General features: G+C 44.9%; 1 protein-coding gene across 1 annotated transcript in view; it reads right to left on the bottom strand.

Annotated features, from left to right (window-relative positions):
• The window catches only part of HERC2 (HECT and RLD domain containing E3 ubiquitin protein ligase 2), a gene marked incomplete at both ends in the record, with an annotated part of 160,691 nt that overhangs the window by 10,300 nt on the left and 131,777 nt on the right, over positions 1-18,614 (bottom strand). Inside the window, 16 exons of the mRNA XM_084253432.1 lie at positions 945-1,142; positions 1,643-1,830; positions 4,298-4,437; positions 4,640-4,731; positions 6,569-6,730; positions 7,881-8,058; positions 9,827-10,041; positions 11,496-11,694; positions 11,794-11,909; positions 12,609-12,764; positions 13,206-13,331; positions 13,872-13,990; positions 14,077-14,235; positions 14,648-14,779; positions 15,156-15,263; positions 15,574-15,727. Coding sequence (XP_084109558.1) covers positions 945-1,142; positions 1,643-1,830; positions 4,298-4,437; positions 4,640-4,731; positions 6,569-6,730; positions 7,881-8,058; positions 9,827-10,041; positions 11,496-11,694; positions 11,794-11,909; positions 12,609-12,764; positions 13,206-13,331; positions 13,872-13,990; positions 14,077-14,235; positions 14,648-14,779; positions 15,156-15,263; positions 15,574-15,727 — 2,442 coding nt within the window. The remainder of the gene's footprint in view (positions 1-944; positions 1,143-1,642; positions 1,831-4,297; positions 4,438-4,639; positions 4,732-6,568; positions 6,731-7,880; positions 8,059-9,826; positions 10,042-11,495; positions 11,695-11,793; positions 11,910-12,608; positions 12,765-13,205; positions 13,332-13,871; positions 13,991-14,076; positions 14,236-14,647; positions 14,780-15,155; positions 15,264-15,573; positions 15,728-18,614) is intronic.

Genomic DNA, 18,614 nt, shown 5'->3' with positions numbered 1-18,614 from the left:
ATAAATAAATCTTTTAAAAAATAAAAAAAGAAAAGAAAAACTGTTGAAATTACATTCCATAACAATTTTACATACCCACAGTTCTTTCTTGCTCCCCACTATAGAGAGAGGATCTTATTAACAGTCCTATCACCGTCCATGTGCTCTCACACATTAAAACAAAATGTGTGTGGTTTCCCTCAATTAAGTGGAAACAAAGTCTGTTTGGACAGAACCCCAAGAACAGATCATAATCTTTGATAACAAAAGTCACAGAATCACACTCTCTGGGGTTAGGAGTCCCCAACACAGGCTCCCTGCTTTTTTCCACCCTACAAGTTCTAGAATATCTTGTCAAGCTGCTTGCAACATAATGTCTTCCAGTGAAAGGAAACTCCTACTCTTGAATTAGGCATTCCATTTCTAGAAAGCTCAAATTATTATAAATGTTAAGGGGCCAAAACCTGCCCGGGAGGTTTCAGATGTCCTCATTCATGATTATTCACAGCCTGCTCAACTATGCTTCCACTAAGAAACACTGCATATCCTAGAACTGCTAAGTCACAGGTACCTTCTGGCACCCTCTGCTGGACATCACTGGGGAAGAAATGATTACAATGTTTTTCTTTCCTTCTACTGCTGGTGGGCATTTACCGTGGAGCCTCCAAACCAGGCAAGCAAAGGGCATCACAAGAATAGAGGCTTAGTTTTGTGAATCCCTCACACTTCAGAGGAAGTGGGAGGCAGAGATTACCAGGGAAATGCAATGAGAGACAAAGGAGAATTTTGTCTGATTTTCACTGATTCATTCAAAGCACCCAAGGCAGAGTATGTCACATAGTAGGTGCTCAGTAAACACTTGCTGAACAAGTTACATTCTCTACATTCCCAGTGAGGAATTTTTGTCCACTGAAGCACACTGGAAATATAAGTTTCACCAACAGTAAGGATTGCTGCAACAATACCTTTCCCTGGGATATCAGAATTCCTCGTAGAGTATCAAACCCCACGGACGGCCCGAGTCCAGTCTCGTCAAGAGAACCCTCCAAATCGAACATGGGGATGCAAGGGCAGAAGAGCTCAGAGATGTGGTGCAGCAGCAGTAGCCGGTTGCGCAGAGCAATGATGGGGATTTCCTGCAAGTGATTGTACTCCATGGGCACCTGAAACATTGAAACCATGTGATGTCAACTTGGGTGTCAAATGTCCAGAGAAGCCATGGTTTGTGGCTGGAGCTTGAAAATATATTCTTTTTAAAACAGAGAAGCATATATATGCCTTCTGACTTTGGCCTGAAAACCACATTGTTTCTAGTACAATATTCTGTCTGGTTTGACTACTTGAACCAAGTAATGTAAAGATCAAGGAGAATGCTAAAAAATTACACAGAAATATATTTAAAGGAACATGTGAGGGCCTACACTATCAGAAGGGCTTTGTATCATTTATAAGACCTTGAATGCAGGTTACACATACATACATACACACACAGAATGACAGACACAGAATACTGGTTGGTGTGAATGTCAAGGTTATTTTCAATGGAATGTCTTGGTAAGAATATCATGGAACAATGTGGTAGTACATGCACAACTTAATACACAAACAGTAACTTTGTCACAACTTGCACACCTCCTGGCCCACTGGTTCAACCAGTACTGACCTGTGCAGGGAGCTTTCCAGCGCTGGCAGGCTTGCTGGTAGACCACGCCAGGGTGTGTGCTGAGCCGCAGGCCACACGGTTGACCTTCTTACCCTGAAGGGCAGCTACCAACCGAGGCCTCTGGATGGCGTTTGTTGTTCCATCTCCCAGTTGCCCTTCATCATTGTCACCCCATGTATAAACTTCACCTAAATGAAGTTAATTTAGAGTAAGGACTCACATACTAGGGCCAATGAAAACACCACCACCTTCTTCCACCACAATCACCACTGGGTGTCAGCAGTAACTGCCTGAAAGTCAACCTCATGTCTGACTGACGCATCTCGAATCACCACCTTCAGAGGCACCACTTCCCTAACTCCAGACAGTTCGGGCAGGCCAACGTGCCTTTTCAAGTGATGCACGAGACTGTCTGATCTTAAAAATTCAACAGTGATGGTTCAGAGGACTAAGCATGTACCTTCAAGAGTCTTAATCAGAATAAACTTTAAAACAGGTGGTCATATCCTTAACAACCCAAATTGATTCTGTATGAAAAATGGAAAAGGTAAATTTTTAGCTAAACAAAATCCATGTTTTTTAAAGAAACATGTAGTTCTTCCTACATTCATATGCTGAACACGAGAGTCATCACTGATGAGAAAAATCATTCCTCTTGTGTGCCATCCTGGACCCTAAGCATGAAATGACACCATAAAATTTTCTAAGGGTAAGGCCACTCAGTGCCTAGAACAGAAATGAGGTTTTCTGGAACTGTCATCACACGCTCTTCAGGGTGTCACACAGACACAGCACGGCTCTGTAAAATGAAGGCTAACCAAGGGCACTGTGCTTGTGTCCTGCCCCGTCCTGCCCTTGACAGCTAAGCCCGGAAGCCACTGGGTGGTATCAGAGCAAGAGTAAGAAGAGAAAGACCTCTCTGCAGAGGTGCAGCTAGGTTCAGGGGACCACAGTCCCGAGGGACCAGGGCTTCCACATGGGGTGGCAGGTAGGGGGAAGTTAGCCCACACAGGAAGACTACACACCCACGTGTGAGGGCAGCCTAGAGTGGGCAGTCACACCCAAGTGGGGTGAGGAGAAGCCACTCGGGGAGAGGCAAAGGCGACGATGAGACAATGGCCACCCGCGGAGACTCAGTACTGGAATCAGACTAGGGACATTGGGATCCAGAGAAAGGAACCACGAGTGTGGAAAGGAAAATCAGAAAGAAGCCTTCGGTACAGAACTGGACACATGGTTTCCAGTACCCATACAGAGATACAGAAACAAACACAGAAGTAATTGTGCATGTGATTTACACACATACTCTCTGTAGTTCTACCCACTGGGAGGTCCCAGGAAGAGCAACAGGCCAGCAGCAATGAACCCACCGAAGGGCTTGTCTTCTAAATCCCGTTCTCCTCTGGAGACACCAGGCTCCTAAAAAGTCAATCCTAGGCTTGGGGCAGGAAAGGTCAAGATGGGGACGGAGTGTGTCAGAAAGCGAGGAAGGACTCAGTGAGTGATGAGGACTCCTCAGGAGCTAAAGCTAGCCAAGCAGGACAAAATTTGAAAGCATGGAAGTAACAGCGAGAGATTACATATAACTTACTGACTGAATTAGGAAACCATGAGAGCCACACAGTTGTAAACAAATAAATTAAATATTTGGTGAGAATAAAATAGGCACTGAGAAAGAGGAACACCAGACACACACACACTGAAGGCTTGCAGCTGGTGTCCGATGGGGCGGGTGAGGTGGGAACACTCTTGTGGGACTGAATCCTTAATCTGTGGAACCTGACGCTCTCCCTGGGTCGAGTGTGTCAGAACAGAGCTAATTCCCAGACAGTCTGGTATATGAGAACTTCCTGGTGTGTGTGTGTGTGTGCGAAACATCCTCCCCTCCAGGTGGGAGTAACTCCCAGGCATTATCTTCAGTTCCGCAGGAAGGGGTTCAGGCCAAGTGTCACCAGACTACATGCCTTCATGGAGGCCCTGTTCCCCTGGCTCATTCCGGCTGTTGGCAGAATTCAGTTCTCAGTAAGACTGACATCCCGCGTCCTTGCCGACTGTTAGCGGACAGCCACCCCAGCCTCCAGGGGCCGCCTGCATTCTCCGGCTACTTGCCTCCACCTCCAAAGCCGGCAATGGCAGGTGAAACCCTCACTTCAAAAATCTCACCTGCCTCCTCTGTCACCTCTCTGGCACACCTGCCTCTTCTGTTTTGAGGGGTTTGTGTGACTATACTGGCCCACAAAGTAATCCAGAATCATTTCCATACTGTAAAGTTAGTAAATTAACAACTTTAATTTTTCTCCTGTTAAGTCCCTTCTTTGCCATTGTGTTGGGGTCCCTGGGACTATCCACAGGTGTGATGATTCACTGGAACTCCCAGGAGTCAGCACGTACCGCACTCAGAACTATGGCCCTGTCGTAGCATCAGCAAAGGGAAAAAGCAGAGTGATGACTACAGGAGAGCAGGCGCAAAATTCTAGAGGCCCCTTCCCAGCGGAGCCCGACGGGACACATTTAACACACTGGGTGGGGGTGGGGTGCTTAGTCTGATGCATTCCTCAGATCGCTGCTGCTCCCTCCTCACAGCTGCCTATGTTATCCCTGAGCAGACCTCTGGATTTAAAGCCCTCGTGTTGCCACGCCAGGCCTCACACCTACCATCCTCACTGCAGCACACGCAGTGCAGGGAGCCAGTGGCAATGGCAATGACTTTCTTCCCCTGCAGCCCTTGGACCTGCCGAGGTCTTCTGACATGATCGTCGGATCCATGGCCCAGTCTGTGATAATCACCTTTGCCCCTGCATACAAGGAAACATGGAACTTACAAGTACAAGGTCAGCTCCATACCACCCCGTCCCATCCTCGAGCCACAAGCACCACTTCAGGACACGAACCACAGCCCACCACACAACTTATATTTCCATCTAAGAAAAGACAGTTAATATAACTTCAATTAACAATCTGGTTTTGGAGGAAGTAAACCAGCAGGGTCTTGCATACCAGGTATAAACAGTGCCAGATTTGGTAAGGGCGACAGAAAACTGGGATCCACATTCCACCTTAACCACTCCGAGGCCTGTGAGAGAGTCGATCTGGAAGGAAAAGGCTCAGTTAGATTGAACTCACCAAGGTTTTGCTGCAACCACAGAGACTGAACCCATCTAATAAAGAACTGGAAGCCCTGACCCGTGTGGACTATACAGCACAACTCAAAACCCCGCTCAGTGTTGACAGGAGGAACAAGACACCTGGCTCTGAGGCACAGGAGTGAAGCGTGGCCAGGAAGGCAGGCCCCCAGGCCCTGAGGCCCAGGCAGGTCACTGGAAATTCACAGCTGAAGACTGATAGTTTTTCCCATCATCCACGTCTCTTGGGAGTCCCATTCTCCAGCAAGCCTTCCAGCCTCCTCAGTTCCCTGAGGGCAATAGAGGAAGAGCAGCAGGCAAACAGGGGAGGGATAGCCAAGAGGACCAGGGTTCCGGGATTAATCCAAATAAATACGACTCACCTCCACCCCTATATGCACCAGGGTTCAGACCCCTCATAGCCAGCACTGGGGGGTCCCTATAGGGTTCACTTCATTAGTCATGGGTGTTCCTTTCCCAGCAAGGTATGTTCTTACTACCTATGGCTGTCCTAAGACTTAAGTTCTTATATTTGTTTTAAATTTAAACTGATTAAAACAAGTGATTCTCTTAGTATGTGCTTCATGGCAAACCTGTCGTGATCACATCAGTAATAACTTTCATGCCCTCACTGCCCAAATTCTAATCCTGAAGGTGCCTTTGTCTACAAACTTCTTCACTCAACAATGTTTTCATAAATACAGAAACCCCAAAGAACCCTTAACATGGTTAAAACACCTCCCGCCTGTAAGGGGAAAAGAGCAAGAGGTAATGACAAGGAGGCACATGGGCCCCTGGCTTCCTAGCAGTCCCCGGCCAAAGCAGCCTGAGCAGAATGAGGGCAGCTCCTGCCCAGGGAGCAGGGCTGCAGTGCCCCCAGACCGGTCCCCTCTGCCAGAGCTGTGCCCACACTTCCTGGACACCAGCTACACGTGTACTGATAATGTGCCAGTGCCTGTGAGGGAGCACACTTAGTTTTGCCCTTAAGTGATTTAAATTTAAACTTAAATAGCAGCACAGCTCTGGGAAGAAGAGCAAAGCAGCTCAGGCTCACACTCTTGTCCTATATGAGGGGCCTTGGCGGCTCACCAATTCCCAGGGCTGCCTGTGCACTGTATGGGCCTCTATTCTGCATGTGTAGTTCCTGAGCCCCAATAAGACTGGCTTCCAGGTCCACAGCAAAGCACCTCAGCTAAACAGCCAAGTGGTGTTCACACACTGCAGTTCACTAAGCAGTCAGCACGTGCTCTGGACACATCAATGAACTTAACTTTGGCCAAATGCCCGTTTACAAAGGCAGTTAAGAAACGGCCCAGCAGCAGGAGCTCGTGCAGAGCAAAGCAATCTGATCCCTGAAGCCTCTTTCTGTGACTTCTCCAGGGATGTCCACTTAACACGGCATCTGGCTAAGCCACATGCAACCCTTTCAGCAAGCACCACTTCGTTTCAGAGCCACAGACCTCTCTATAAACTAAAAAGGTGTGAATGACTCATTATCCTTTCCTTCTAATGGTCTACATACTAAATAAAACCACAGGCTCAGTGGCACCCCACAGGATTATATAATTTCCCCAGAGAACACAAACAGCCCTCAGGTATCTTAATACCTTTGGAACTTTTGCTCACCTTTTGCCCAATTACCCATCATACTTCCTGTGAAGATAAAGACCCCGACTGAGAAGTGTGGGGGGGGGGGGGCAGTCTGAGAGGACCCCCTGCTCTGTGGATGGTGCCCTGAGCCCCAGCCCCCACGGGTTCCGGGCCCACCAGGAAAAGCGCCTTCTCCCACAGAGCAGACAAATACCTTCATGGGCACTTTGCAGCCGTCGCTGCCCCCTCTGCCAAGCTTGCCATAGTCCCCATCTCCCCAGGACCAGACGGTGTCATCGTCGGTGAGACAGAGGGTCTGGGCATCTCCACTGCCACAGGCCACGTCGATGACACGGTGGCCCTGCAGCGCCTCCACCTACAGAGGAGAGGTCATGGGTCACCTGGCAGCACAGAAGGCGGTTTACCAAAAGAAGGTTTGAAAGAGCTAGGATACTTTTTGTGCATGGGTGCCTATTTTATTTCATTTATTTATTTAAAGATTTATTTATTTTCTACAAGAACCGGGATACAGGCCAGATGCACGGGAGGGTGAGAGGGTTCACCAGAGACAGAGCGGGGAGCAGAACAGGCAGAATGATGAAACACACTGCTGAGGGGAGCAGCAGGCGAGACAGGAGAGGTCTGCCACACCATGTGGGTATCTCCCTGGCCGGCCAGGATCAAACCCGTGCTGCAGCGGCTGCGGACAGCTTCACAGAGCGGTGCTCAACCACTTGCACCACCAGGGAGGCCCAGTGCCTATTTTAAACCTCTACAAAGGACAGGGAATTTTAATAATCCCCTAAGACAAATACTTTCATCTATTTGAATTATAGTACCCCCCTCCACCCATTGCCCTTGGTTTCACTTACTCTCAATCAACCACAGTCCAAAAATATTATGCAAAGGAAGATATTTAGAGATGCCACAATCACATGACTTCTTTTTGTAGTATGTAGTTATAATTGTTCTATTTCATTATTAGCTATTGCTATTAATGTCTTCCTGTGCCTAACTTATGAATTAGCATTTATCATAGAATGTGTGCACAGGGGAACAGCATATACAGCACATGTCAGGTTCAGTACTATCCAAGGTGCCAGGCATCTGCTGGGGGTCATGGACGCGCTCCCCCTCAGGTAAGGAGGGAAGACTGTGAACACACCTGCACTGCAGGAAGCAGGTGCCAGTGTCCACAATAAGCCATTAGGAAAGCTGCCTATTCACACCATCGCCTCACCCCCAACACTACAGGCCCTTCTGAAACCAAGAAATTTTAAAAAGATGTCATGTAATATTTACTAATATGAATAAAAACATATTTCAAATACTGCTCTCTTTAAATGATCCATGGAATCCATGCCAATGGATTTTATTTCCACCCAAATAAAACATACTTGTAAATCATGAGGCTATGACAGGAAATATTTTTGGCTTTAAAAATTATGACAATGCCAAGTTGCGCCCACCCTCCCAGGGGTAGGAAGCCACGCCAGGCTCCAGCACCTTCTCTGGTGCCTTCTCACCAGCTTTGGCTTTAACTGATCCTCACTGTCGCTATGCCCCAGGCGGCCATACCGGCCCTTGCCCCAGGTGTAGAGGTCCCCAGCTGCGGTGACGCAGGCACTGTGGGCTCCGCCGGCAGCAACATCCACCACCTCGATTCCTCTCAGTGACTCAATGACACGGGGGCGGTCGCACGGACTGCAAAAGAGGTGATAAAATGTAACTAAAATACAGTTGTTGTTTTTCTTTCTTTATTTTATTATTATTTTTTACAGTGACAACACTGGTTTATAACACTGTGTATGATTTAAGGGAACAGGTTCACAACTCCTCAGATGTATGTCACTCTATCACACCCACCACCATCATAGTTTTATTCTTAAATACTTTTAAAGTATTAAATACCAAACTCTGGGTTTGCTCCTCACTTATTCAATTCATGCCTCTCAATCTATATCCTTTGACTCAACTGTTAAATCAATCAAGAATAACCATTCACACCTGAACTCAAGATTTCATAACTTCTTACCCACCTCCCTTTCCACAAGTTGCCCTACTGCCACAGAGCTGATGCCCAGTCTAAATCAGGGCTAGCAGACACTGTCCATATGTGGACCACGTCTGGCCCAAGGCCTGTTTCTCAAAGACTAGTGAGCTGCGAATAGGATTCTACAGTTTCAAAGGTTGTTTTTTTTTTTTTTAAAAAAAAAAAAAAGAGGCATATCAACAGAGACGTATGTGGCTAGCAAAGCCTAATCCTTATTACTGTCAGGTCCTCTACAGAAGCCAGCTGCCTGGCTTGCCATAAATCAGCATGTCATTTAAGGGGTTTTACTGTATCAATGTCAACTTAATAATTATTGAGTTGCGAAAGCTCTTTATAACGATTTTGGATATAAGACTTTAGTGAGACATCTGGTTTGTAAATACACTTTCCCAGTCTGTAGCATGTCTTTTCAATCTCTTAAGTGTTTTTCAAAGAAGTTAACAATTTTTTGAAGTCCAATTTATCATGTTTTTCTTTAACGGATCATGTTTTTGGAGTGCTATCTTCAAATCTATGCATGACCTAAGGTTACAAAAGTCTTCACTCAGTTTCTTCTAGAAGTTTTTAGTTTGAGATTTTAATTTATGACTACGAATTTTGAGTTAATTTAAATGTGCTAGAAAAGAATTTAAGTTTACTGCTTCCATGCCACTAACCAATTATTCAAAACCATTTGTTAAAAAGACAACCTTTTCTCCAATAAATCATTTTTGCATACTTTTCTAAGTTGCACATATTGGAAATGTGCCCCCATCTGGAAGCTTTCCACAGGCAGCAAGGTGGAGCAATCTTTCCAACGCACCTCGTTTGTTTCCCATTTCTCAGGGAACACTATAAGTACTTTACTGCCCATGTCTTTGGCGCTACTGCGCTGTATTTGGTCTGGTGCTCCTGTTATTTCAGATAGGAATGTTCCAGTTACTCTAACTTGGAGGGAGTTCTCATTGATTTCTAAAAATTATGTTTTTCGAACTAGTTTGGTTTAAAAACAAAGTTTGGTGGCTTTGTTTAAAAAACCGTCATTCTTGTGTCTTCCTCACTCCTGTCATTTCCTCGGTGTTGATAGTTTTAGTATTGTGTGCTTTCAAAATGCCAAATGTGATTCAGTAGATGACTAAGGATCAGAGGGAAGGGACTCAGAGGAGAGAAACAAAGGAAGCTTATCATACTTAGCACTTAGAAATCAACATGGTAAGAAATCAAAAACTCAAAATTGATTTTTTTTCCCAACAAGGGGTCATGTAGGCAAACCCACATAGGGGCACATAAACTTATTTCTGGCAAGTGAGTCATTAACATTTAATTTGAATAATCTATTATGAATGTTGCGCTGAAAATAAAATGCCAATACACTATACCAGCATTAAAACAAATGAAAAAGGAAAACATAACACTGAAAATGATGTTAGCACATAATACCTTCTGTTGCCATGCCCCAGCTTCCCATCTTCAGCCTCACCCCAAGAGTAAACTTCTCCTTCTGAAGAGAGGGCAAGACAGTGTTTCCCTCCTGAGTTCACAGCTACTTTCTTAATAAACACATGCTGTATGGACTCAAGTAACGTTGGGGTAGACACCGACTCTGTCCCTCCAATTCCGAGTCTGCCACCAGCACCATACCCCGTGGCATACAGCTAAGACGAGAGAAAGTAATGCAGACATCAGATTTTGTTCTAAGTACTCCTATATTTGAATAATTAATAAACCCAATCAGTGCTCTAGACATTCTCATTACAGAGAAATTACATTTAAAATTAAAAATCACAAGAATGTTTAAGACTTTATTTGTACTTTATCAAAGCTCTAAAAAATACCTCAGTTGTCAAAGGCGCCGGTGTAATTTTTTAAACATGGATGAGACCTTGTGACTGGCTTTAATGAATGGAATTTGGCAATAGGGGTGGACTGTGACTTCTGCATTAGGTCACACGCTGTGACTTCTGCCTTGCTATCACTCTCTTGCCTTCTCCCTTACTTATCCTGACAAAAGACTGAAGGCAGCCTCAGTCAACAGTTCAGGAGGAATCAAATCCTCCCCAGCAGAGACTGCAGATGATTATAGCCTGATGGAAGATTCTGGAGTGGAGGAACCAGCTAAGTCAATGGTTCAAAGAAATGGCCAGTTAATACATGTGTATGTTTTAGGTTCAACAGAAAACTAATATTGTACCAAACAGACAAGGAATTCCAGAAGGAGCACACTCAAGAATCCCGGATCTCCCCAAAACCCCAAACAAAACAAACACAAACTACAAAAATCTAAAATGTATCCTGACCAAGTTGAGTTTCTTCAAATAATGTGAGAATGTTTAATATAACAGAACTAATTAATCCATTCACTATATTAATCCACTTAAAGGGGAAAATATCCAAAGAATATTTTCTTTTAATGCAGAAAGTGTGTTTAACAAAAATCAGTACCCATTCATAAAGAGAATTTTCACAATCTGACAAAGGGTATCTACCAAAACCCCACAGGAAGAGTGTGACATGTTTAATCAGTCTTTCTGGACCAAGACAAAATCAGGCCCTACCATCACCACTCCTGTTCAATATTGTGACACCCATGTGTGGAGGTGAGTTCCCTGTCTCCCACACAAATGGGGGGAGGAGAGGAATGAAAGAAGTGAATGGAAAGGAGAGAATAAAATCTATTCACAGATTATGGCTCTCTATGAAGTAAAAAAAAAAAGCTTGAGATACATAAAATAGAATATCGTAACCAGATATAAACACACCAGCAGTTTTGTTTTAAAAGATAGCACTGATAGCAGACAACAATAAAAAATATCTAACACTGGTATGCAAACAATTGCAATACAGTTACACAGTCGGTTGCATTTCCAAATAAAAAACTGTAAAAGCCATAAAACATACACCATATAAACACCACATAAAACATATCTCAAGATCCTACAGAAATACTTCAGACCTCTAACTGGTTCCAACAAAGCACAAGCACTACTGATCTTGAGATCATGCTGTTTCAGCAGAATCCTTCCTCATCCCACGAGCCTAGCAATGCCCCTCTATGGTGACAGCTGACTCTCAGTCTGCAGGTCACAGGACACACAAGATGCACCATTACCTTCCCATCGGCTGTCACTGCGAAGAGCGTCTGCTCGCCTCCAATTAACTGCACGGGTCTGAGAGTAGCCAGGGCTTCACACGGAGTGGGGACTTTAACTTTCGCACCTTCGATGCCCCCCAGCTGCCCTCTATGATTATGTCCCCATCCATAGATTGTTCCACTACCGCCGGCAGAGAGAGTCCAGTCATCTGGTCGCCTACAACAAACATCAAGCCAACAAGTGACATGGGAGAGAACTGCACATGAGCCGCCTTTCTCTCTCACAAACGTTATGTCTTGTTTCTGATGTAATTACCTGTTCATCCACTGCACCAGCTGCTCATCTTGTTCTCTTTTAAAAATGTCGTGGTTCTCATGGAGAACATCCATGTTTTCACTGTCTGCCATTAATTCACGAATTTTCTTAGCCACCTAGATAATATTATGACTATACGTCAAACACACATCTCAAGAATAAAATATGTAACATTAAGAAGACAGGAGGAATCCCCATCTGGGATTACAAGGAATGCCAAGATCATGATTTTATGGCTAACAAGCAAAGCCAATGTGATTTTATCAAGTCTAAGAAATTTAAAAATGTTGAGGTAGTATCACTGAATCTTCAGTTTACTAAAAAGTAAACTTTAGCTGAAATGCTCAGTGCCCATTTACTCATTTTTCACTGGTCTTCTCACCTACTTCACTTTGCTCCCTGGAAGTACAGCCTGCAGAGTGTGTCTGTGAGGGGAAGGGCAGCTGCCCAGCCTGGCTTGGTACTATCATCCAAGGGCACGGCAGCAAACACAAAGCACCTCTGAGAGCAAGTGCCCAGGCCACATGGAAGGCCCTTGGTCTGTCCCCAGTCAGAAGCTGAAAATCTCTTTGTAACACATTTGTGTAATATGTCAGGAGAAAGGGGAGATGTACGTGAGATGCTCAATGAGAATTCCCGCTCTACTGGGTCCATAAAATGCTTCTTAATAAAAGAAAAAGGGGGAGGGAGTTACTTTATGGTATTGCTTGGCAAGATGAATGCTTCTGCGTCTCATAATACTAGCATTTTTTTCTTTTAACTAAAGCTGAATTTTTTTTGCATTTCCAAAATGATTCCAAAACCAGGTATAATACCTCATCGAGAAACAGGCGGGGCAATGGTGTTCTCTTGTCCAGGGCCACAGCCACACGGGAGGCCATGCAGTACCTTCGGAACCAAGCCCACTTGTGTGTCTCAGCACAGCAAGGGAGAGTGTCTAGCTCCAGGTCGCAAGCAAGAGCTACCAGTACCTGCATCCATCAGAAACGAAACACAGGGACACTGAGAAATATAGTGAATGCTCTACTTCACCAACACTTTGTGCCAAAGACACAAGGCCTCTAAAGGTCCTCATTCAGGAGCTCCTTGTTCTAGGCTGTCACCCCTGGCAAGTGTTTTGTCATCACCAGTGATGTGGATAATTTCTACTCAGCAAATAGTGATGCATCTGCTACACAGGACCTCAGGTCCTCAACTGAGCCAACACTTAGGCCAACTAACAAGGAGACCCCTCTCAAAACTTGTTATTATTTAACTTACAAGGGCATAAATCACATGGGCCTTTCTGGAAATTTTCTACATTCCACATCAGCAGTATCTACACCTGCCCTCGAGGCCTGAAACAAAGGCGCTGCACACACTAGCTCTGTGACCCACCCCCCACAGTCAGCCCCCATCATGCCAAGTATTACCTTAAAGAATGGGCTATGGAGCAGCTGTTTGCCACCTCTCACGATAGGATCTTCATATTCAAACTGTCTTTGCAAAGCTTCTGGAAGGCCTTTCACCAAAGCAGCAAGAGCACTGCCTGTAAAACTCTAAAAAAAAAAAAAAAAAAAAAAAAAAACCAAAATCACAAGGATCCAAACTGTTGGGGATTTGAGTGTTTTGTTTTAATGAGTCAAAGGTTTTATTACATTTATACTATTCTCTCTAAAGTAATACATGATGATACTCCAATATGAAAAAAGCTAAAAGAGCATAACAAACCTAAAATAAAAAATGGGAGTTTGAAAATTCACCTCCTATATGTTTGGTCTCGCTTTCAGTAGGGCCACTCCTAGGGACCAGTCCCTTTCTGGCCTAGAGCTCCACCTCTTCTAGCGTTAGGCTCAGGGGCCTATGGGATGTGATGAGTTCAGCAGACAGCCTATGCTCAGAGCCATCGACACTTTATTATTTCTAAAATAGAGTTCAGTCTGGACTCAGTATGTGGAGCAAAGGAGGACTGATGTGACAAAGGCAACCTTCTTCTTAAGTGAAATTTCAAAACTCCTTTCAGTATTTAAATTACTGGTTCCAATTATTACATTTTATTCCCAAAGGGCCAAACATCTAGAAACAGTAAAGTTCCGTACCAAAGCTCGTGTTTCCCCATCAGTATCACCAAGTAGCCTGTTTATGTTGATTGATTGCCCAAATTCAGTGGTAAGCAACTTCCTCAGCCTTTGAAGGGCCCACATTCTGTGACTGGCAGCTGAAATGGGCAGATAGAAAACATCAGAAGCTTGACCAATTTTCCCAACAAATAAGAGAGATATAAGCAAAAAAGGTGCCACATACCTAAGGCACTCAGCTGCGCGCACGCTGCAAGTGACGCTGCAAGGCGAGGGACTATGCTTCTATTGGAGGCCAGATTGAGCCGAAAGTCTAACAGACAAGTCACCAAGTCCATGGACGGGCAGGAGAGGACACAGCGGTCGGAAAGGAGGTCTTTAGGCCCTAGGGAATGGGCACTGTAAACATCCCTGTGTGGACAGGGAGAGGGCTCTCCCATGCAGAGATTCACAGACATCCGACCAACAAGGTGTGGGCCTTGTCCATCTGGATGCTACCTGTTCGAACCACAACTGTCTAAGTCACACAAGTCTTTGTACAATGACATTTTATGTGAAACTCCAAGAGCTTAAAAATTGCAAACAGCAATGGCTCCTTTCCTGTTGTGAGAAGATAGAGTGGTAGCCCCTGACCAGTGGACAGTTCTGATCCTCACTGCAGTAGGGGCTCCGCCAGCGCTGGTTCCCACAGGAGACGCCAGGACCAAGGCACTACATGACAATGGTGTGTGTGTGTGTGCACATGTGCGCGCACCTTGTTCTAATCACTTAGCCTTGGTGGCTGCAACTCTCCTTACCTGCAGCTGGCATGATGGGGTAGACTGTGAAGCGCCAGCCCCACCCATTCACAGACCCATCACTGATGAACTTCCATTTCAACTCATCCCCTGGGATACGCAGCTCACTGGACCAGTCGGACCACTCTCGGCCTAGTGGAGAAAAAAGGCCTGGGGTTATGTTCATGCCATCATTCGATCAACACCAACTATTTCAAACAGAAAGCAAAATCATTCACACCAGGCCTAAAAAACAGCTGGCTTCACCAACCCAAGATACCTCAAATTTAAGTCCACACCACTATAGAGGAATCACATTTTAATAAGACCATTATACTTTAACAGTCATATTAAAACATTTAATATAACCATAATACTGTGAAACCTACCATATTTCACAGTTAAATAGCTTCCTGTTCCTTCCTTAAGTTTCACCTAAGAATGAAGAAGTAGTTTCACTCTAGCAATGTTAGCAGTCCTGTTCTACAAAGATGCAAGGCGGCAGCCTGTTCAGCATCCCTGCTCATACCTGACCGCACGGAGACGATCCTGTTGACGCCGTCCATGACTGTGAGGGGGTCGTGGCGCCTCTCTGTGGAACACTGCCGGTCAAACTCCACCCTGAGTCCTTCTGCACCTGGAGGACAAATGGAGCCTGACTTTAGGGGGGGCATAAGGAGGACTCCTCCAAAGTTGGGTTTTGATGACTAAGGCATCTTTGCTTGATTATCCTTAAGCCAAACTTACTTTTCATGGTTTTCCGTATCGCATTTTATTTGGCAAAAGAAAGGTTTGTTTTTTTTTTAGAAAGGGAGGAGAAAATGATTCTAAAATAACTCGATAGCTCTTTCCTATCAAACACAATGGTGGTGACTATGGACGTAATTAAAGAAGCGAAACTGCCCCATAGGCAGAGCACCACCGCCTCTCGGGGGCGGCCTGCGTACCTGGGATCTTCACGGTGCCGCTGGAGGAAGTGTCGTCTGTGTAGGGGTGGCTGCTCTCCACCACCACCGGCTGAGAGGACAGGCGGCCACTCTGCGAGTCTGTGGCTACATCCTCCAACTCGGTGACACAGAGCTCCAGCAACATATCTGCCACCTGGGGAGGCAGTGGGAGACAAATGAAATCTACGCCTGGAGCCCTGTGTGCGCTTGTCTTCTCGTGTTCTTTCCACAGGGACAGGGCGGCAGAGAGGAGGAGCTATAGAGTTTGAGAAACCTCAATGAAGGAAAGGCTCAGTTTCCTTGTCTACGGATAAAGGCTGTAAAGAGCTCGCAGAGGGGGCAGAAGCGTGGACGTGCCCTGTGAACAAGTAGCCGGCGCTGCCCGACACACACAAGCCACTCGCTATGTGTCAAATGGTGAAACAAAAATGACTGTGATTGCCACAGCTTTTTTATGCCAAAATGAGATTAATTCCTAGTGAGGAGAGTCTGTCTCAGGAACAAAAAATTCCAAGGGAAAGAGCAGGTGATAAAAATAGCTAAGATCTGGGGCCTCCCTGGTGGCTCAAGGGGTTAAGACGCAAGCTATGAAGCTATCCGCAGCCACTGCAACATGAGTTCAATCCCCCAGCCCGCCAGGGAGCAACCCACATGGCGCAGCAGACCTCTTCTTCTGATTCGCCCTTACCTGCTGTTCCCCTCAGCAGTGTACTTCGTCCAATCTGCCTATTCTGTTTCCCACTCTGTCTCTGGTGAATCCTCTCACCCCCCACACCTCTGGCCTGTACCCCAGCTCTTGTTTGCATAAATAAATAAATCTTTGAAAAAAAAAATAGCTAAGATCCTAGAAAGAGCTGGGCATCCATAAGGAGAGGTTGAATGGAAAGGATCCATCAGGTCAAGCAGGGCAGGTGGAGGGTCTGAGACGAGGAGCTACAAATAACAACACAAGGGGGTTTCTCTGGACATTTAGGGTCAGCCCCTTACCATATTTTCAACGGTCCATAATGTTTTATTTCATTTTAAAATTTCAGGGGTTCAACCATTTAAGCGGTTAGTACTAACGATTATGAATCACTTGTTTTTTTTTAAATGAGACTGTTATAATAGCAATAATACATTAACCTCCACATCTTTCAATTCAGAAAAAGAAATAAACTATTCCCTATTCTGTACTTTTCAGGAATAAATAATTATTTTTCTCTATTTTTTTCTCATAGCTAGATAATAAACTCATTGGTTTAATATACAGTTTTAAAGACCAACTGTAGCATCACTGACACTAAGGTATTATAGAATTATCATTATAAATTCAAAGGCCCCTTTCTTTACGAATCCCATGTAGATTAGGTCAGGGAAGGCCACAAGAGTAGCCTCTTGCTACTGCCAGGCCAGTTTGAATATTATCATATTTTCCTCTCTCCCCTTGAACCTGGTGTGTGTCACTGAGCCACAATACTGGCATCATTAAATTCCCACTGCAGACTGCCGTTGTCCCTGTCAGGGGTCTTCTATACTTCAGAACCTTCCTCTGCAGTCTTTCATTCCAGGAGAGAAGGGAAGAGGGGTCACAAATGTGGCTCTGCCCTGACAGCATTCAGGGTCCAACGCCATCTCTCCCACCAGCATCCTGAGGGTCCTGCGTCCCTCTCACAAACTGCAAATTGCACTCTTCATTTACTATGTTTTCCAGATCACTCAACTGCACTTAAGTACTTCATTGTGTGAGTGGTGGTGACAAGGGCCAGAGGAATGCAGATGACATAGCCGCACAGGGCATGTAGCCACTGACACGCTGACACGTGGGGATGGAAAGGCAGAACAAGGCCACTATAAAGTTATAGTCCCAGAGAAGTTCAAGGACATTGGGACTGAGCAATCCTAGTCATAAGACACATTGATTCTCTGCTATGGACTTTAAGCTCTAGACTAACCACTAATATGTGAGGCTATTAAAATTTAAATTAAAGTTGAATAAAAACTTTTGTTCCTGGGCCTCCCGGGTGGCGCAAGGAGTTAAACACCACGCTATGAAGCAATCCACAGCCTCTGCAGCACGAGTTCAATCCCCGGCCAGCCAGGGAGAAACCCACATGGCGAGGCAGACCTCTCCTATCTTGCCCACTGCTCCCCTCAGCAGTGTACTTTGGTCAGTCTGCCTGTTCTGTTCCCCACTCTGTCTCTGGTGGAGCCTCTCAGCATCACATCTCTGGCCATATCCCAGCTCTTGTATGCATAAATAAATAAATCTTTAAAAAAAAAAAAAAACTTTTGTTCCTAAGGAGCACTTGCCATATTTCAAATGTTCAACCACTGACATAGCTGGTGGCTACCACTCTGAAAGGCTCAGTCTGGAACCTTTCCACCACAGTGGATGCTCAGAACACAGCGTTTCCACCACATTGGTGCTCAGTACAGAGTATTTCTACCACACAGATGGCTCAGTACAGAGCCTCTCCATGTGGCAAAAAGCCCTAGTGGTCACAAAGCTACCTAATATTAAAATCTATTTTCAAGCTGTAGTTAAACACTCTGGTAGTATTAGCACATAGAGTTAGATTAGTGGAACAGAAAAGAGTCCATAAGTGGAAATGGACCCAAAATACCAGAGTTAAGAATATGCTAAACATGGTTTTCAAATCACTGAGAAAAGGACAGATTATTCAACAAATGATGGCAGGGTGACTTGTTTGCCCCTTAGGAAAAAATTAAGTTGGATCCCTGCTTTAATATCCCTACATCAAAATGAATTCACAATTGCTCAAAAATACAAATAAATGAAATCATAAAAATGGTAAGAAACTTGAAGGAATTTTTTAAAAGAATCATGTAGGTAAGTGTCATTGGGCAGAAGACAAAACCCAGAAACTGTACATTAAAAAAGCAAAACAAGCAGATCCAACTATGTTAAAAGACAGAAATTATACTACCTGGCCAAAAAATACCAAAATAATGTCAAAAGGCAAATGAGAGGAAAAATACCGCTCCTATGATAGAGAAGACACTTGTTTTACAGGAGTCCTTCTAAACGACTGTACACT

The sequence above is a fragment of the Talpa europaea genome (assembly GCF_964194135.1).
Source record: "Talpa europaea genome assembly, chromosome: 14".
Classification (NCBI taxonomy): domain Eukaryota; kingdom Metazoa; phylum Chordata; class Mammalia; order Eulipotyphla; family Talpidae; genus Talpa; species Talpa europaea.
This window is presented reverse-complemented; position numbering and strand designations above follow the sequence as displayed.